This window comes from Garra rufa, chromosome 5 (genome assembly GCF_049309525.1).
Source record: "Garra rufa chromosome 5, GarRuf1.0, whole genome shotgun sequence".
Classification (NCBI taxonomy): domain Eukaryota; kingdom Metazoa; phylum Chordata; class Actinopteri; order Cypriniformes; family Cyprinidae; genus Garra; species Garra rufa.
Genome location: NC_133365.1, coordinates 43,378,858 through 43,399,816, shown reverse-complemented (window position 1 = coordinate 43,399,816; position 20,959 = coordinate 43,378,858). Strand labels below are relative to the sequence as shown.

General features: G+C 36.2%; 1 protein-coding gene across 1 annotated transcript; it reads left to right on the top strand.

Annotated features, from left to right (window-relative positions):
• The first annotated feature begins 1,361 nt into the window (after positions 1 to 1,361).
• On the top strand, positions 1,362 to 20,480 carry LOC141334433 (probable phospholipid-transporting ATPase IM). The gene is made up of 27 exons (XM_073839496.1): positions 1,362 to 1,404; positions 1,536 to 1,594; positions 2,284 to 2,397; positions 3,458 to 3,556; positions 4,998 to 5,059; positions 6,732 to 6,804; positions 6,947 to 7,017; positions 7,206 to 7,288; positions 8,533 to 8,691; positions 8,934 to 9,022; positions 9,742 to 9,929; positions 10,182 to 10,390; positions 10,554 to 10,600; positions 10,677 to 10,842; positions 10,936 to 11,124; positions 11,895 to 12,010; positions 12,334 to 12,498; positions 12,639 to 12,750; positions 13,229 to 13,334; positions 15,047 to 15,188; positions 15,323 to 15,506; positions 16,554 to 16,777; positions 16,870 to 16,953; positions 17,214 to 17,459; positions 17,543 to 17,681; positions 19,396 to 19,526; positions 19,880 to 20,480. Exons 1-27 carry the CDS (start codon positions 1,362 to 1,364, stop codon positions 20,198 to 20,200), a joined length of 3,621 nt encoding a protein of 1,206 aa, XP_073695597.1. The 3' UTR covers positions 20,201 to 20,480.
• The last annotated feature ends 479 nt before the right edge of the window (positions 20,481 to 20,959 follow it).

Genomic DNA, 20,959 nt, shown 5'->3' with positions numbered 1-20,959 from the left:
CGTGAAGAATTAACTTCACAAAGTTTGCACATTTGGCTTGGGTGTTGTCTGTGTTTCAGGACATGTTTTATTTGTTTTGGCCCTCAGTCATTACTGACATTTAGAGTGGGAAAATTAGATTTTGCAATGTGAAGACTCTGTATGTTGATTATACAGATTACAATGAAACGTAGAATCAAAAATATGATAATAAATGATATATGATTGATAGAATACAATGAGATGGGGCACTCAAACTTAAAAAAGGACAAAAAAAAGCACCAAAATGGCAATGAAAGTAGTTATATGATGACTTTTTATGAAGAAAAGTACACAATTAGTTATGTAAACCATTACGGTTTTTTTCTCTTCTGCCATAGCTTTTGAAAAATTGTTATTTGCCCTACTTTTATGATACATTTACTGTGCTGCAGTCAATAGTGGATGGACCATTGTGAACATTCAGTTGAATAGCTCCTTTTCAAGTCAAGTCAAGAATCTCAAGTCATCCGGGTTTTAAACTACATTAGTGTGATGAAGTGATGACATAATTTACACTTTTGGGTAACTATCCCTTTAAGTGTTCCAATTAAACTTGAGTAGGACATGTACTGATTTGTAACCAGTTAAATATTTATTCTGGGTTTTCATAATGACTAGTTTTTTTCCAGTGATGTGGATAGCATAACTAAGCTGTGGCCGCAGTGGAAAACAGCTCTTCCAGAGGTGCTCTAGCTTGTGTGCTGTACGTTTAAAACACATTCTTAAACACACACACATGTGGTTTCTATAATTAACTCTTGCGCTGAAGTCACTCTGGAATTCTGTCCAATGGGTGGGTCTTCAAGTGCTGTTTCCTAAACTTGAAATGTGTTTGTGTGTGTGTGGTGTGTAAGTGTGCATATATAGCCTACCTTTAAAAAATTTGGGGTCTGTAAGATTTTTTAAATGTTTTTCAAAAAAGTGTTTTACGTTCAGCAAGGCTGCATTTATTTTTGATACAGTATAGTAATATTGAGAATAGACATGCAGCGTTTATGACAGTTCTTAATCACTTTTTTTGGTCTTTACTGTCCCTTTTTATCAATTTAGTACATTCTTTCTTAATCTAAAATCTAACTAAGCCCAGACTTTTGAATGGTTGTGTTTTAGTGTGTTCATAAACAATGTACCACAGTTGCATTTATCCATTAAAAACTCAAAATCAGGAAGTATTGGTGCTTTTGTACAAACAGAAAGTGCTTAAATATTGTTTTTGAATCACCATCATCATTAAGCAGTTCACACACTCTTCTTGAAAGGGAAATGGTTCTCAGACACATGTTTTGTTCTTTTTTTTCAGAGAAATTATGATTAATCCTTGAAAAGAAAGAAGGGAAGCCATGTCATTCTTTGGCTTAGACTGTATGCGGAAGAAAGAAAAAGGTACACAACATACAGCTCTGACATTAGAACACTATCAAATCAAAGTCATTCATCACTCAAAAATAAATCAAGTCGTTGTTTTATATAATTTGTCAGAAAACACGGTTCAGTCACTCTATATTTTCTTTTAGAGGTGGAGAGGAAAATCAGAGCAAATGACAGAGAATATAACTCATCCTTCAAATATGCTGTGAGTATAAAATCAGAAAATTGACAGAAATTCAAACCTACAAAATTGAGCATTTATGTCTTGTCTGTGACCCTGGACCACAAAACCAGTCATAAGTAGCACGGGTGTATTTGTAGCAATAGCCAACAATACATTAAATGGGTCATAGTTATTGATTCTTTTATGCCAAAAATCATTAGGATAGTAAGTAAAGATCATGTTCCATGAAGATATTTTGTACATTTCTTATCGTAAATATATCAAAACTTAATTTTTAATTTGGAATATGCATTGCGAAGAACTTAATTTGGACAACTTTAAAGGTGATTTTCTCAATATCTAGATTTTTTGCACCCTTAGATTCCAGATTTTTAAATAGTTGTATGTCACCAAATATTGTCCTATACAAACATCACTGGAAAGCTTATTTATTCAGCTTTCAGGTGATGTATAATTCTATATGACTGGTTTTGTGGTCCAGGTTCACATATGCACCAGTTTCCTCCTAACAGATTGACGTTATTTTTAGATACTTTTCTACTGAAGAACAAAAAAGCAAACTTATTTGTCATTGTCTTTCATCACTTATCACTTAAATGGAAATGACATAAAGCATTTGTAATCTTTAGACAAACCACATCGTAACCCGTGACATAATATCTGAGCAACACTATTGAATCATCTTTCCTCTTTATCTTTTCCACCTGTAGACCAATTCCATCAAGACCTCCAAATACAATCCCTTCACTTTTCTGCCTCTCAACTTGTTTGAGCAGTTCCAGAGGATCGCAAATGCCTACTTCCTCTTCCTGCTCATCCTACAGGTGCGTAAAATCCAAGTCTACCAAGTAGAGCACTGGAAACAGGTTACCAGAGTGAGATGTTCACAATATTCTTTGATTAGTTTGTCAATCTATAAAATAAGTAAATGAATGAAAAGGGATTTGGAAACAAAGTCTAAGTCAAAGGAAGTGAGATTCTTTGAGGATGTTTCCTCAATTTGATTTATTTGGTTTAGTCATGCATATTGCAAACAATGTGATCATAACATGACACTAACTTCCCGTAGTAAGCCTACGCCCCACACATTCGAAATTGCTAAATACTTGCACAAGAATGACCGTCTCATGACCCTGTTAACTTTGTTAGCTTGCATTACTAGATTTGACTTTGAGAGAAGTCAATTGGCGGCAGCCATTTTCGTTACACTCATGGGCGGCTATTACAGATGAAGGGGAAGACAGAAGTCTATGTAACTGTGAAAAATTACATGATCCATAAGAGACAATAATCATATCATAAATTGCATTTCGTAAGCTGAAATCACGTTGTCATATTGAGTGATACAGCGTCTCCTATTTGTATATGTACAAGCCCAACCTCTCTGCCTCACAACTAGTATGTTGTTAGCATTGCTTTAATATGTGACCCTGGACCACAAAACCAGTTGAAAGTAGCACAGTTATATTTGTAGCAATAGCCAAAAATACATTGTATGGGTCAAAATTATTGATTTTTCTTTTATGCCAAAAAGGATGTTAAGTAAAGATCATGTTCCATGAAGATATTTTATAAATTTCCTACCATAAATATATCAAAACTAGTAATATGCATTGCTAAGAACTTCATTTGGACACCTTTAAAATAGATTTTCTCAATATTTAGATTTTTTTGCAACCTCAGATTTCAGATTTTCAAATAGTTGTATCTCAGCCATTGTCTTATCCTAACAAACCATACATCAATGGAAGCTTGTTTATTCAGCTTTCAGATGATGTATAAATCTCAATTTAAAAAAAAAAAATACCCTTATGACGAGGTTCAGGGTCACATATAATGTTTCCACTTTCGAAACACATTAGCATTTTTTTGTCTGTGTTATAGGTTATTCCTGCTATTTCATCCCTGTCCTGGTTCACCACAGTCGTCCCTCTAGTCTTAGTATTATCAGTGACTGCAGCCAAAGACGCCATTGATGATATTGTAAGTACACACATGTGACTGTATACAACAAACTGAAGATCTATTCATACTTTGTTCATATTTCTTTCTTTTTTCCCCCTCTTGAGAGGAAACAACAAGATCTGACTGCGATTAGACCGTTTTCCCCAAATTATTGCAGAAGCCTTTAAAGGGACAGTCCACTCAAAAATGAAAATTCGTTCCAAACCTGTATGACTTTCTTTCCTCAGCTAAACACAAAAGAAGACTTTTATTGTGTTGTTTGTTTATTCTCAGAAACTGTTTAACTATCACTTTTCGTTCTATAAATATCTTCTAGTGTCTTTCACAGAAGACATATTAGCTGCGTCTCATTTCAGCATTGAAGGCTGCAAATGCGTCACCGGGGCAGTCTCATTTAAGAAAAGTAATCATTAAATTGCAAAGTAAAAAAGAAATTACAGTATTTTACATCTCACAAGGAATAACAGTCAATTTATGGTTACTTTTCTCAAATAAGACATCCTTGATGACGTATGCAGCCTACAAATGCGACCTCCGGATGACGCAGCCTTCAAATGAGACACAGCTAAAGTCATGCAGGTTTGGAACGACATGAGGGTGAGGAAATGATGACAGAATTTTCCTTTTTGGGTTTGCCTGCTGTGTTTAGAAACAGCTAAGACCACATGATGAAGAGAAAATATCACAAGTGCAACATTTCGTTGATTGTTATATGCTGTGTATTACTGGATAGCCTTGCCCACTTTGACATATCATTAGTGCATTAAGTAGTCTTCGTAACTATTGCATTGTACCTGGTAAGGAGTATGAATTGCTTAAGTATTTTTAAAAACAGGCGACACTGTGGGACCCCTATTCATTTTTTCTGTCCCCATGTTATCCAGAGGATCTCCAGACTTTCTGCCAGAACCCAAATTGAGCTAGCTCTGGTTTTCCCATGCTCTAGTTGTGAGTCTTATGGAAACAAATGACATTTAGTTAAAGAGACTGGCAGCTTTTGCTACAATACTAAGTTTACGTCTAATTTAAATGCCCTTTACTTTGGCACACAGGCCATTTCAAGCCAACTTTCCTCTGAGCAGCAGAAAATCGTAAAGCAAAAGGTTACGGATCTAAAATTTGTCAGCGGTGGACTGGAAAATTTGATACCGTCAACAGAAGCAACCTCACCCTCAACAGGAATACAATAGTCCTTATGTTCCTGCTGAGGGGAGTGGACGAGGGATTACACTATTAGGGAATTACACTCCTCACTCCTCATCTGCTCTTTCTCTCTTCTCCAAAATCTGAGATGACCTGGTTTCTGGATGTAGAAGGTCTTGGCATTTAAAGACCTTGAATTGGATTTTCTTCTGTCTTCAAAAATTCTTTCAGCCCATGAGGGCTTTTCTTAACTTTCATTAAATTTCCTACATGATTTTTCTTCAGTCTTTTTTCTCTCTTTTTTTTCCTCTGACAGAATCGCCACAGAAGTGACAGGAAGGTTAATAACCGTAAAGTGAATGTGCTCATCAATGGAAAGTGAGTGGCTGTCAAATTTTGTTTGTCACTTTTTTGCAGTCTTGTTGTCTATACGCCTTTTTCATACAAGAATTTCACATGACATCAAATGCAGTAAGAGCTATTGTAGGTTCAGTAGTTTGCCACCAGGAAGTTATAGTGTATTTACATAGTATAGTGTATATATACAGTTGAAGTCAAAAGTTTACATACACCTTGCAGAATCTGCTGAATGTTTTTTTATTTAGTACTAACTTGAATAAGATATTTCACATAAAAGACATTTACATATAGTCCACAAGAGAAAATAATTTATAAAAATAGCTCTGTTCAAAAGTTTACACACACTTGATTCTTAATACCGTGTTACCTGAATGATCCACTGTTTTTTTTTTTTTTTGTATTGATTGTCTCTTGTTTGTCCTGAACCAACAATGACTGTATGATTTTGAGATCCATATTTTAATATAGAGGGACTCATATGCAAATATTACAAAAGGTTCAAACACTCAATGATGTTCCAGAAGGAAAAATGCTGCGTTAAGAGCCAGGTGTGTAAACTTTTTAACAGTATGAAAATGTGTGCATTTTTCTTATTTTGCCCAAATGAAATATTTATTTTCATGTTGTACTGCCATTAAGAAGCTACAAACTATACTTAGATGTTTCCCAGAAGACAAAATAAGATTAATTTACCCCAATCTTCAAATTAAAAAAGTTTTCACCCCCGCTCTTAATGCATTATGTTTCCTTCTGGAGCATCAGTGAGCATTTAAACCTTCTGTAATAGTTGCATATGAGTCCCTCAGTTGTCCTCAGTGTGAAAAGATGCATCTCAATATTTGGATCTTTCATTTAACAACACAGTATTAAGAATCAACTGCATGTAAACTTTTGAACAGGGTCATTTTTATAATTCCAACATAATTATTCTCTCTTGTAGACTGTATGTAAACATATTTAATGTGAAATATTTTACTCAGGTCAGTACTAAATAAAAAATAACATGCATTTTGTATGATCGCTCTTATTTTGGTAAAATAATTAACATTTTGCAGATTCTTCAAGGTGTATGCAAGCTTCTGACCTCCTGAGTGCCATCAATGGTTTCATAAAATTGTATCTATTAAGCTGACATTAGTTGCATTTATATTATTTATATTATATATTTTATCATATTTTGTTCAGCTAATGCACATGTACTTTCTAGAGAAAGAGAGAGAGAGAGAGAGAGAGAGAGAGAGAGAAAAGGCCTATTTAACTGGAAGTTGGGATTTTCTGTGTGTTCTTCTCATACTGTCTCTGGTTTAACCTGGAATGCTTTGAATTTTTAACTAACTACAAAACAAACACATCAATCACAACAGGATGCAGCTGTAGATGCATCAAAAGGTTCTTCCTGTTGGTCTGACCTGTTCTTGTGTATTTAGACTACAAACACACACACAAAAATGAATGGCTGCTTGAATAATGCCTCAGATTTCTATTCTATGCTGTCAGTTTTTAAAATAGTTTCCTGGTGGTCCCTCATCATATTTAACAAACAGTCAGTAACAAACTCCGCAAGAATATGCATTTACAATTTATGATGAGTTAAATGGCAACATATGACCCACACACCCTGAGTGTTGTAACTTAAAATTATGTGGTTTATGTGGTAGACAATAATTTTCTTGTCTCTCTTTCATAATAGACTGATAAGTGACAAATGGATGAATGTGCAAGTGGGAGACATCATAAAGTTGGAGAACAACCAGTTTGTCACAGTAATGCATTTTACAGATTTAGATTTAAATTACATTTACCTGTATGTACCTTTAAACTTCATATCTTTACTTAAAGATTTAGGATCAGATTTAAAGTAATGTTGAATTAACATCACCTTGTCTCTCTGTATTCTCCTCACAGGCGGATGTGCTCCTGTTGTCCAGCAGCGAACCTCTCAACCTAGTGTACATAGAGACTGCGGAGCTGGATGGGTGAGTACAAGAAACACACACAAAAAAACAGGGATTGCTTTTTATGTATGTGCAGCTATAATAAATAGATTTCTGTTGTTTTTATGAAGCTCAAATATCTCATGTGATGTACACAATGAATCCTGTGTTTTTTATGTTTAAAAATAGGGTTCGTTTTGGCCTGATTTCATGTTTTCTTTGACACACAGAGAAACCAACCTGAAGGTTAAACAGGCTCTGACGATAACAGGAGACATGGGAGACAATTTAGAGGCTTTGGCTGCGTTCAATGGTGAGTAGAATTCCTTGTTCTAGTTAAAGGGATAGTTCACCAAAATGAAAATTCTGATATCATTTACTTGCCATCAAGTTATTCCAAACCTGTAAGAGTTTCTGTTGAGCAAAATATTAAATAATGCTGGTAACTGAACAGTTGATGATACACTGCCATTCATCAGAAAAAAAGAATTATCTTCTGCTCATCAAGGCTGCATTTATTTGATCAAAAATACAGAAAAAACTGTAATATTGTGAAATATTATTGCAGTCTAAATGAACAGTTTCCTATTTTAATATATTTCAAAATATAATTTATTCCTGTGATGCAAAGCTGAGTTTTTATCAGCTATTACTCCAGTCTTCAGTGTCACATTATCCTTCAGATATGATTCTAATATGCTGATTTATTGCTTTTACTATCAATGTTGCAGTAGTTGTGCTGCTTAATATTTTTTGGAAACTACTTTTCAGGATTCTTTGAGTAAAACGTTTTAAAAAACATATGCATTTATTCAAAATAGCAAAGGCTTACATTGTTAGAAAACACTTTTTATCAATTTAACACATTCTTGCTGAATAAAAGTATTAATTTCGTTCAAAAAAAGAAAGAATAGAAATGTACTGACCACAAACTTTTAAATGGTAGTTTATATTGTTACAAACGATTTTAGCTACACAACTGTTTTCAACATTGATAATAAATCAGGATAACAGAATGGTTTCTGAAGGGTCATGTGACACTGAAGACTGGAGTAATGTATTTACACCATCCCTATTGATATTAATTTCGTAAGTCTTTACTAGTTAATAGTTAAAGGAAGGAACTTGAGTGAGTGATGTGCTACCATTTTTAAATCTTTTTTTTTTTTACTTGACTTGGAAAATAGTAACCGTTAGGAATCTCAACTCTTTTACTAGACAAGATGAAATTGAGAACAAACTGAGACGTTTTATTAACGTCGATGTTTAATTTCTCCCGCTTCTCCAATTTTGCTCCTGAGCAAAACCCCAGCTCACATCATCTCTAGAGTTTCAAAAGAGAACAACAGTCTCATTGTGTGCTCAGATTATATTAAAGTCTACTCCCATTGGTCAAAACATACAAATTTGTCCAAGACCAAATTATCCAAGCTGTGCAATCTACAAAGCATTAACCTACATAAAAAGTATCTGAAAACTCCTATATCTTCTCAGCATCTAAGTCTTCTGAATTTCTGAGCAATAACATTTTCCTGGTCTTCTCTGTGTTTTATTCAGGGGAGGTGTGCTGTGAGCCTCCTAACAACCGCCTGGATCGCTTTACAGGCACGTTGACGTTCGGCACGCAGAAATACTCGCTGGACAACGAGCGTGTCCTGCTCAGAGGCTGCACGCTCAGAAACACTGACTGGTGTTTTGGCCTGGTGCTGTTTGCAGGTAATAAATTCAGGCAGATGTGTGGTGTGTGCTCTGGAGCTGTCTGGTGTCCCAGTTCAATCCCTCTTTTATTACTAGAGAGATTGTGTCTGGTGTATGTTTTTGAGGGTGTAAAATGGTTTCCTAGTCAATAGACTATACAAAAACTGACTCTTGAATAAATAACATACTGGATTTATGATTGAAATCATTATAGTGAAATCATTGAAGTGCTGTGGTTCATATATATGTTATGTCTTCAGGCCCAGAGACTAAACTGATGCAGAACTGTGGGAAAAGCACCTTTAAGAGGACAAGTATCGATCGACTCATGAATGTACTAGTGCTCTTTGTAAGTTAAATGCTAATTTACAGCTCTTTCACTTGAAGATTTGCTCCTTTATATTTGTGTGTGTGTATATGAGCACTTACACACACAAAACTCCAGAAGGTTTTTAGGGATTTGTTCATATATAATTTGATTTTCGTTATACAACATTTTATTCCACAAAAAAATGTGTAAAAATTAAACAAGAATTTTGAAACTGACTTCATCCAGTGATTTGATTTTTATACTAGAAATATGTGCAAATTAGCGCATATTTCATTAAATAATGCCTCATTTGCATATTAAAACGTACATTTTAGAAAACTTGTAATACAAAATATGTTTGCAATTATCAAAGCAATCAATCTACTGAGTAAGTAAGTTGATAACTATTTGTTTAATTGCAGTGTCTTGCCTTAATCTCTAAAAAATGGAGTAAAGGCTGCTGAAAATTAAGATTTGCTATCACAAAAATTATTTTAAATTGTAATGACTGTACAATCATGATAAATGCAGCCTATATACTGTAAGCATAGGAGACTTCTTTCAAATCAGAATGAAAAATCTGACCATAAACTTTGAAACAGTAGTGTGTATAAACAATAAATGTTTACAGAAAAAAGGATTGAGCGAATAAATAATAAAAAAACAATATAATATTAAATGTAGTTTGTTAGTATGTAAGGAGAAGGTCACTACAAGTTACTAAAACTAAAGTTTGATCTGTTGTGTTTTCTTTGTAGATTTTTGGGCTTCTGGCTTTGATGTGTATTATTCTGGCTGTGGGGAATGGGATTTGGGAAAACCATGCAGGGTCAAAGTTCAATGCCTTTCTTCCACGAGAAGAGAACATTGCGTTTTCAGCGTTCCTCACCTTTTGGTCCTACATTATAATCCTCAACACTGTGGTGCCCATTTCACTATATGTCAGGTAGAGTGTGTTCATGTCCTGCATACTTGTTCTTGTTTGTTTTCTGTAAAAATTAAATGAAAATGAAGAAATGATGTAAGATGCAGAAATATTCCACTCTATTTCTAGGTATCTTTTGCCCTTTTGGCTGAAATACTGCTGTAATTTTTCATTTAGAAACCTTTGACTCAAATTGTCATCCTGATGATGCAAAAACGTTTGCGTTAATTAAAAAAAGGAATGCAATTATCATTCTTTGTGTTTATATTGCAGTATGGAAGTGATTCGGTTGGGTAACAGTTACTATATCAACTGGGACAGGAACATGTATTATGCACGAAGTGACACGCCAGCTGAGGCTCGAACCACAACTCTCAACGAAGAGCTTGGTCAGATCAAATACGTCTTCTCTGACAAAACCGGCACGCTCACCCAGAACATCATGACCTTCAACAAATGCTCCATTAATGGGAAATCTTACGGTCAGAACCAATCCCACATGCATTGCACCAGTTGTTATATTTATAGGCCTATATTATTTCAAAAGATTGCCAATACAGTCATCCCAAGACGTTAAACTCCCCTGCTGCGATCAAACAGCCAGATACTGTTTGAACTTAAAAGCGTGTTTTCTCTGCCCCACAGGAGATGTTATTGACAACTACAGTGGACAGAGGCTGGAGATCACAGAGGTGAGAAACAAAGTCTCAAACAATCACAAGGGATTTTAATGAGTATGCTGGGTTAATAAGTTTGAGTTTGTGATAGGAAATGACACCAGTGGATTTCTCCTTTAACCGGCTTGCGGACCCAAAATTCCTCTTTTATGATCATAGTCTGGTAGAGGCTGTAAAGCTGGAGCTTCCAGACGTTCATGCTTTCTTCAGATTACTCGCTCTCTGTCACACTGTCATGGCAGAGGAAAAAAAGGAAGGTGAGTGATTATGTAAAACATGCATTTTCTTTTTACTGTACAGTATGGGTTCATTAAAGCATGCGTTTTTTATATATACATTTTCATCTGTAGGTAATCTGGTATACCAGGCCCAGTCTCCGGATGAGGGCGCCCTGGTCACGGCTGCGCGTAATTTCGGCTTTGTGTTCCGCTCACGAAGCCCTGAAACAGTGACAATAGAGGAGATGGGGATTCAGAGGAGCTATGAGCTGCTAGCCATTCTGGACTTTAACAATGTGCGAAAAAGGATGTCTGTAATTGGTATGCTCACTAGTTATTGAACAAATAGCTCACCCTGAAAAGAGAATTTGCTGAAAACTTACTTACCCTCAGGCCATCCAAGAGATAAATCAGTTTGTTTCTTAAGCATTATATCATTTGCTCACCAATGGATCCTCTGGAGTGAATGGGTGCCGTCAGAATGAGAGTTCAAACTGCTGATAAAAAACATCACAACAATCCGACATAACTCTGGTACATCAATTATTGTCATGATAAGTGAAAAGCTGTGTGTTAGTAATAACCAAAATCATCGTTAAGATGTTTTTAACCTTAATTTATTGCTTCTGTTAAAAATTTGTAATCCTCTATCAAATAATATTGCTTTCTTCAGTGAATCAGGAGAGAAATATGCACTGACCAAGCACTGTTTACAAGTGAACGCCGTTCTAAACAAACATATCAGTGATTTTGATGTGAGAAGACAACATGGGATTGCCTTTTTCACTAGCGAAATTGTTATTATAGATTATATATGAAATGTTATATATACAATATTGAATATGCATCTTTTCGTGTCACATGGCATTGGAGTCATGTGGATCTGCAAATTGGTAAGCAAGCACTGTAAAGCTAAATCTCTTCAAATCTGTTTAGATGAAGAAACTAATTTATCTATTTCTTGGATGGCCTAATGGTGAGTAAATACTGACCAAATTTTAATTTGGGGTGAACTGTTGCTTTAAGGAGGCTCCATGGCTTTTCTCATAGTGTGTATTTGTGTGTGTTAAATCTGGATTTTTTTCTTTCAGTTCGTAATCCAGAAGGCAAACTCTCCCTGTACTGTAAAGGAGCAGACACCATTGTATATGAGAGACTACATCCCTCCTGTAGCGAACTGATGAAGGTCACCACAGAGCACCTCAATGTAAGTCAACACCAGAGGGCTCTAGTGAGACTACAAAGAAAATATTTGTTTATCTTTCTCAGAGTTTCTCATGCTATCTCACACACTTTAAACAATATAGCTTTGTTCTAAAACCTTGTAAGCTGTCTCTGTCTACATAGGCAGTAAACAAATTATTTCTTAGTTAAAATAGAACATCAGAAGTAGGTGTTCTCCACAGAAATGTGCAGATTTCTTTACAACTGGAATGCCTGTTATTCACTGATTTAATTATACTTTAAATCATGCCCAATAACTATATATTTGTCTCTGCACTCTCTCACAATTTTTACCTGTCTCTGTAGGAGTTTGCTGGTGAGGGGTTGAGAACTCTTGTTCTAGCATATAAGGATTTGGATGAAGAATATTTTGCAGAGTGGAAACAGCGCCACCATGAGTCCAGTGTGGCCCTGGAAGACCGTGAGGAGAAACTGGAGAAGCTATATGAGGAGATAGAAAAAGACATGATGGTATAAACAAAACACACACACAAAAGCACAATTAGAGATTATAGTCTTTATGTTGGCTGCTCTGTTTAATTTGCCCTAAATGTTTGCTATTTTTTAAAAATATGAAGCTAAAGTGTTTTTGTGGTATCATTTTTGTTTAGTTGATTGGAGCTACAGCCATAGAGGATAAACTTCAGGATGGAGTCGCTCAGACCATTGAACAGCTGGCCAAAGCAGAAATCAAAATCTGGGTGCTCACTGGTGACAAACAAGGTGCTTCATTATTTAATTAGAAAATTCAGCCATTTCTTCATGCTATTTGTGACCCGTTTTCACATCCCCAGTGTTATTTGAAAAATTGGTATATCTGATCACTCTAAAGTAAACCTGATTTGCATTGCTTATATTCTAACTCATTTTCTGTGTTGCGCATCTTATGCTACGAGGCAGAAATAAAGCCATTAAGCAACACAATCTGTTCCCAAAGACTATTTTTGTATTTGAACTCGAACTTCAGTGTTTCACATTATGAAAGTGCAATGATTTAATTATGTAACATAATGAAGTCAGTGCTTGTGTCATTTATAAACATTATGTAATGTACTGATTACCCTCCATTTGTGTGTGTGTTTGTGCGCTCTTGTGTGTTCATGGTTGGCAAGTTTGTTAATTAAGTTCCTTTAATGATAAATTACCAAATGGCCCTCTAAAAACTTTCTGGGTTCTTGTACTGTCTGTCTTTTTCTAACAGAGACCGCTGAGAACATTGGCTATTCGTGTAACCTGCTGAGGGAGGAGATGAATGACGTGTTTGTTGTTAGAGCTAACTCACCAGAAGAGGTCAGACAGGAGCTGAGGTAATATATCTTATGCAGATGACATAATATTTGTCATATATTGAGGTCTAAACACATAGGCGATGACAAAATTCCTTATTTGGGTGGGTGTCCACAAAATGGGCGTTTTATAGGGAAATTTTAATGATGTCATTTAAATTGCATATGCAACATTTAGCTTGTGTTTTTTTTCTGCTATTGTTTTTAGACTTTTATGTGCTTCTACAGAATTTCTGTTGTGTTTATTGGAGGTTCAAGCGCATAACGCTGAAACCCTATTGTGACAGCAATCTCCAGATAAAACTGATTGTGCAGACCAAACCGTAAGTCGTAGAGACTTGAAACTTAAAGGGATGGTTGTACTCACACCACCAACAAGGTCACCAAGACTCGCCCCAATCGGCCTGTCGGGGGCGCTACAGCGATCAAAAGTACGAAATCGCTCATAACCCCTAAACCATCAGTCGCAGGCTCAAGTGTCTTATGTTGTTGGAATCCTTGGCACTCCGGACAAAATTCATACCTCAGATTCGATCTTGAGCCTGGCGAAATTTGGGGTATTTTGGATTTTTTGAAAAACCTAAATTTGCTAACTAGTCCTAGGTTTTTCACCCGATCGGAACCAAACCAGTGCAGAAAAATTATCTGAAGAGTGAATATCAACAATTATTTAAATAAAGTTGAACTTTCAACTCACTGTTGCAAAGGGAAGCCAAAACGTTTAAAAGGGGTGGGTCCACTTTTAGTAAAATGCCTATAACTCCTGAACAGAAAGAGATATCTTTGCCAAACTCAGACTACTTATGTGAGAGCTCAATCTGAGGTCACAGGAAAAAAGTTGTGGAGCTTGGCCACTTGGTGGCGCTATAAGAGGGGGAAAAACTAAAAATGGCTATATATACATTAAAACTAAAATGTGTCTATAAGGACATTTGCGTATCTCAAAAAACATGGCTGACATTCATGGCCGGTGAAGTTTGAGCACCCATTAGACAAGGTTAACCAAGGGTGATTGAACGAAACTTGGTGGGCCTGTTTGACAATTTGAAAGAAATCGACCACTAGAGGGCGATATCGTACTTTTCAAGGCCGTAAACGATTGTACCGTTGCCCGGCTTTCCGGCTTTTCAATATTCATATAATTTGATAGAACTCCTCATTCTGGACAACTTTGCCTCTAAAAACACTGCTGTCAAATCGCTTTTTAAATGAATGAGAAGATGTAAAAAAATAAAATAAAAAATACTTTTGCGAATCAGTCGTAGTTTTTTGGCTCAGTCTGGAAAAAACACTGTAGTACAATTTTCTGGACTCTCTAGGTCGATAATTATCAAAACAAAAAATAACATTTACCCTTTGGGACCTATAATGGGGTAATTTAGAAAAGGGGCCTGTCCAAATGTACCCCAAATCCTACAAAACCTAAAGTAAAACTCGAAACTTTACGAAAACTGGTGAGCACATGCAACAGGTGTTTCTAAATAAGCATGCAAAGTTTTAAGGAGATAGGACTACAGCTGGCGCTATAATAGTCATAAACATTAAAAAACATAATATTTATATGCTAAATTACTTGGATTTGCCAAAAATCCTTTTTTGAATCATTGATTTAGATAGTTACAGGCTTGCTAAATAATGTCTTTTTCTATATGTGCTTAAATGCCTTAAAGCGCTTGAACCCCGGTAATCACTGCTTGCAGCTATATTATTTAAATTGTCTCTTTTTTGCAAAGGGATGCCTGTCTAAAGATCCGCCCTGAAACTGAACAAGATAAATTCCTTATTCCTGAGGTTATCCTGGGTAATACTCCTAAAGTGGTTAAAGATGAGAACGTGAATGGAGAGTATGGACTGGTGATAAATGGACACAGTCTGGTGAGAGAAACCGTATTTACCCTCTGTACTTTTGCCTAATTTCCAAATGTATGATTCTGCCCTTGGTACTGAGATGGGTGTGGCTGCACAGAGTGAAACCATTTTATTTCCTGTTGGGATCTTTGTGTTTGTAGGCATTTGCTCTGGAGAGCAACATGGAGCTGGAGTTTTTGCGGACGGCTTGCATGTGCAAGACGGTTATCTGCTGTCGTGTGACTCCTCTGCAGAAAGCTCAGGTCGTGGAGCTGGTCAAGAAATATAAGAAAGCGGTCACTCTAGCCATAGGAGATGGAGCTAATGATGTCAGCATGATTAAAGGTGAATTCAGCTCAACAATACAGATGCATAAGAAAATAAACATTCTCAGGGCTTGTTGTTGTTTTGTTATATAAAATGGAATTATATACACGGCCACTCAAAAGTTTGGGATCAGTAAGATTTGTAATGCTTTTTAAAGGAGACTTTTCTGCTCCTTTGATTTATTTGATCACAAATAGTGGTTTTCTATCTCATTATTCTTTAAAATAGAATTTATTCCCATGATTTATTCCCAAAACTGAATTTTCAGCATCATTACACGATCCTTCAGAAATCATTCTAATATGCTGATCCATTATAATGTTGGAAACAGTTGTGCTGCTTAATATTTTTTTGGAAGCTATGATAATTTTTTCAGGATTCTTTGATGAATAAATGTTAAAAAGAACAGCATTTATTTAAAATAGAAATCTTTTGTAACAATATACACTACCTTTCAACAGTTGGGGTCAGTAATTTTTTTTCTTTATTTCTTTCTTTGAAAGATTTTTTTTTTATTCAGCAAGGATGTGTTAAATTAATAAAAAGTGAAAAGTAAAGACTTATATTGTTAAAAAATATTTATATTGTGAACAAATGCTGTTCTTTCTTTTTATTTATCAAAGAATCCTGAAAAAAGTATCACAGGATCCAAAGAAATATTAAGCAGCACAACTGTTTCCAACATTGATAATAAAAGTAATAAATCAGTATATTAGAATCATTTCTGAAGGATTATGTGATGACTGCAGAAGACTGCAGTAATGGCTAATGAAAATTCAGCTTTACATAACAGAAATAAATTCTATTTTAAAGTATATTAAAATAAAAAACTGTTATTTTGAATTGCAATAATATTTTATAATATTATTTTTTCTGTATTTTTGATCAAATTAACAGAACTTTGATGAGATTTTGTTAAAAACAAACAAAAAAAAAAAAAAAACATTACAAATCGTACTGATCCCAAACTTTTGAGCGGCAGTGTGTATATTTAACTATGGTATGGAATCATATGTATATATATTATTTGATATTAATCTTATTCTCTTTATTCTCCTCCTTTAGCGGCTCATATCGGTGTGGGTATCAGTGGTCAGGAGGGGATGCAGGCAGTGCTGTCGAGTGACTTTTCTTTTGCTCAGTTCCGTTTCCTGCAGCGCCTCCTGCTGGTACATGGTCGCTGGTCATACCTGCGTATGTGCAATTTCCTGCGCTACTTCTTCTATAAGAACTTCACCTTTACCTTCGTGCACTTCTGGTACGCATTTTTTTGCGGCTTTTCCGCTCAGGTGAGTCGGGTGCAACAGAACTGAAAACTGTTCTTCTTTCCTTGCAATCACACTTGAGATGACTTGAGTTTAATTCTTGCATGTCTTTCTAGACAGTATATGATGAAGGCTTCATCACTTTGTATAACTTGGTATACACTGCCCTGCCTGTACTGGGAATGAGTCTGTTTGATCAGGTAGGTACATTTGGACATTAAATCGAAATGTATTTATATCTGTTTATGTCCAAACTCAATTTTCATGATACTAGGTTCAGACAGTTGCAAGAAGCTTTTTTATTAACCTCCAAGAAACATTAAAAATGTCAGTTCACCTTGTTCTTGTTTGTTAAAAAGATGAGTGAGGCCTTGTAGCATTTCCACGGAATATTAATGGTTAGAAACAAACTGGTTCATTGAAAAGAAATATGACTTAATATTGTTTTATGTTTCTCCAGGATGTGAATGCTGGCTGGAGTCTTGAATACCCTCAGCTGTATGTACCAGGGCAGTTGAGTCAGTACTTCAGTAAACGTGCCTTCATGATGTGTGCACTTCACAGCTGTTACAGCTCTCTTGTGCTGTTCTTTGTGCCTTACGCTGCCACATATGACACGGCGAGAGACGACGGCAAAGATGGTGCAGACTATCAGTCATTCGCACTGATTACTCAAACATGTCTCACCGTCACTGTGTGTGTACAGGTTAGTGTAACCCTGCATTGCAGTGTAGTGTGTGTGATTTAATTTCCTATTTTTTCCTAATTGCTGTTCTATATTTCCCACAGTTGGGGCTGGACCTCTCGTACTGGACTGTTGTGAACCATCTCTTTGTTTGGGGAAGTTTGGGAATGTTCTTCATATTGACCTTCACAATGTATACTGATGGACTTTTCCGGTTACGTCCATCTTCTTTTGCATTCATAGGTAAGTAGGGCTTGCATTTGTCTCTATATACATTGCCTTGTATATAGAGTAGTATTCAAACCCCTTTATTTTTTCACATTTTGTGTTGCTGTCTTATGTAAAACTGTTTTAAATTACTTTTTTCCCACGTCAATCTACACTCAGAATTGTCATAACTTTATACATTTATTAAAATAAACTGGAAAAGGTACATTGCATAAGTATTCATACCATTAACTAAGTACTTAGCTGAAAAACCTCTAAGTCTTTTTGGGTATGATGCAACAAGATTTACACATCAACATTTGCCAATTGTCTGCCATTCTTTGCCTCACCTCTTCTCCTCTCAAGCTCTGGTAGCTTGGAAGGGGGCCTGGCAGACATATTCAGGGTTCTCTTGAAATCTTTGATTGGGTTCAGGCCCAGGCTCTGGTTGGGCCACTCAAGTTGACTAAAGCCACTCTTGCTGTGTGCTTAGGATCATTGTCCTGTTGGAAGGTGAACCTTCTGCCCAATCTGAGGTTCTAAATGCTCTGGGCTGCGTTTCCCAAAAGCATTGTAAGTCTAAGTACATCGTAGCCCCATTGCCACCGATGGAGCGATGATCAACTTGTCTTACGATGCTTTTGGGAAATGCAGCCCCGGACTGGGTTTTCATTAAGGCTATCTCAATATTTTGGTGCATTGAGCTTTTCTTCTACCCTGATGAGTCCCTCAGTCCCTGCCACTGAAAACAGCCCCACAGCATGAGGCTGCTACCAGCATTTTTTACTTTTGGGATGGTACTCTGCAGGTGATGAGCAGTGCTTGGTTTCCTTCAAACGTGATTCTTGGAACTGAGATTCATCAGACCACAAAATTTTGTTACTCACAGTCTGAGGGTCCTTTAGGTGCTTTTTTGCAAATTCCAAGTGTGTTTTAATGTGTCTTCACTGAGGAGAAGATTAAAGCCTAGATCGGTGAAATGTTGCAGTGATGTTTGTAGTTCTGTAAGTTTATCTGCATATATGATCATGGAGCTCAACTAGAGTGACCATCAGGTTCTTGGTCACCACTCTAGCCAAGGCCCTTCTCCATCAATTGCTCAGTTTGGCCAGGAGGCCAGCCCTAGGAAGAATCCTGTTTGTTTCAGACTTCTTCATTAAGGGTAACGGAGACTACATGCTTTACATGCATTTTTTTTCTAAACTCTTCCCCAGATATGTGGCTTGATGCAATCTTGTCTCTGAGGTCTAAAGAATTTTTTTTACCTCAGGGCTTGGTTTTTGCTCTGATATGCATTTTCAGCTGTTAGACCTTTTCATACCCATTCAATTGAATTTGCCACAGGTAACTTCACTCGAAGTGTAGTAACATCTACAAGCAATATGACTGTTTCTAAGCTAATTTTAACTGTCCTATTTGAATAGGTGTGAATACTTATGCATAGTAATCATTTACATTTTATTTTTTTAAATAAATTTGCAAAGATGTTAAAAACCTGTTTTTTACTTTGCAATTACGGTGTATGGAGTGTAGATTTATGTGGGAAAAAAGTAATTTAAAGCAGTTTAACAAAAGGCAGCAACATAACAAAATGTAAAAAAAAAAGGGTATGAATACTTTCGCATACACATATATAATGTAGCATTCCATCATTTTAGATTTGTATATCACATGCTGTTTTTCATACTAATTTTCAAGAAAAAGTGTGTAGTAGAGTGTATAAAGTGTGTATGTATCTTGTGTTTTACAGGAACTGCCCGAAATTGTCTCAACCAGCCCAACGTTTGGCTGACTGTTGCATTGACAGCTATACTGTGTGCGCTTCCTGTGTTTGCTTACCGGTTCTTCTGCAACCAGATCTCTCCTACCATCAATGACAAGGTATATAGTTACTTTACATCACAGTATTGATCCTTGTATTCAGTATTACTTTTAAGATCATTTATCAATCAAATTACACACAGGCATATTCTGAATATGCAGTAATTGACTATCTTTACCTGCACATCAAATTACGTTTAAGGTCTGTATTCAGATTGCCATATTCATAATGTTTATATGTGTAAAGAGGAAGTATGCACATTATAATGTCTTACTGTAATTGTGTGTAATAGTATAGTATAAAATATATAATAGTATAAAAATGAAGAGACAAGACAGATGTTTACTGAAATGGATTGTTGAATAGATAGGTAAACCAATGAACAAAATTCTGTTTCGGTTGTTAAATGCAGGTTAGGTATAAGGTGCGTCAGATGAAGGAGCCTGCTCCTCGCCCGCGCCGCACCAGGCTCACCCGAAGGAGCACGCGTAGGTCTGGCTACGCCTTCTCGCATGCCCACGGTTATGGTGACCTTGTAACCTCTGGCAGATTTTTGCGGCGACAAACACCAGTTCGCTCAATGGGCTTGATTCCCACAGGACGCTCTCCTGGCTTTAAGCCCACAGGTCGGTCTGCGGGTTACAGTCCGGTCGGGCGAGAACAAAACCCTAAACAGAAAGTTGAACCAACGTCACTGCAGATGTTCCGTGCGGTTAAAGACTCTTCCTTTTGAACGGTTCAGCTTTTCAACCAGAGCTAGAACCAAAATCTTAAATGCTGTTTACAGGGTTTAAACTCTTGGGGATAATTCCACAGCTGCTGTGTTATGTGTATATTGCAGAATATATACGCACACTAAGAACAAAAGACTTGATTCCTAAATGTACGAAATCTTAGGGAGTGTGCATTTGTCGCTCATAATGCAAGTGTGGCTTACAGCAAGAACAAACTGAAATATCCATCATGCTGAAGGACGGAGAGTACTTGTTCTTTCTTGTGTCATCACTACAATGGGAGTGACAGACATGCGCGACTATAGGAGAGCAAAAAACGATGAAAGCACAGCACATGATGTCATAGAGGAAATCATGAATGATCTAATTCGAAAGCACTGTTTCCTGTTCTCTTCTTTTTCCAGGTACTTTGCCCATTAACGCCTTTTGACATGAGTCCTGATTTCAATATACACCACATCCAACATTTTTTTTAATCATTTCAACTCAAAGGGGTCATATCATCCATTAGAGGTCCATTTACACTACTAGTCAAAAGTTTTTGAACAGTAAGATTTTTAATGTTTTTTAAAGAATTCTCTTCTGCTCACCAAGCCTGCATTTATTTGATTCAAACCACAGCAAAGATGTACTATTTAAAAATAACTGCTTTCTATTTTAATACATTTTAAAAGGTAATTTATTCCTGTGATCAAAGCTACATTCATTAGCATCTTTACCCCAGGCTTCATTGCCACATTATCCTTCAGAAATCATTC

What these genes read in the sequence shown, in the direction of transcription:
- LOC141334433 (XM_073839496.1), top strand. Translation starts at nt 1,362, where the DNA reads ATGTCATTCTTTGGCTTAGACTGTATGCGGAAGAAAGAAAAAG. An exon ending in GGCTTTGGCTGCGTTCAATG is followed by an intron (nt 7,289 to 8,532) that starts GTGAGTAGAATT and finishes TGTTTTATTCAG; the next exon opens with GGGAGGTGTGCTGTGAGCCT. An exon ending in TTTGCGGCTTTTCCGCTCAG is followed by an intron (nt 16,778 to 16,869) that starts GTGAGTCGGGTG and finishes ATGTCTTTCTAG; the next exon opens with ACAGTATATGATGAAGGCTT.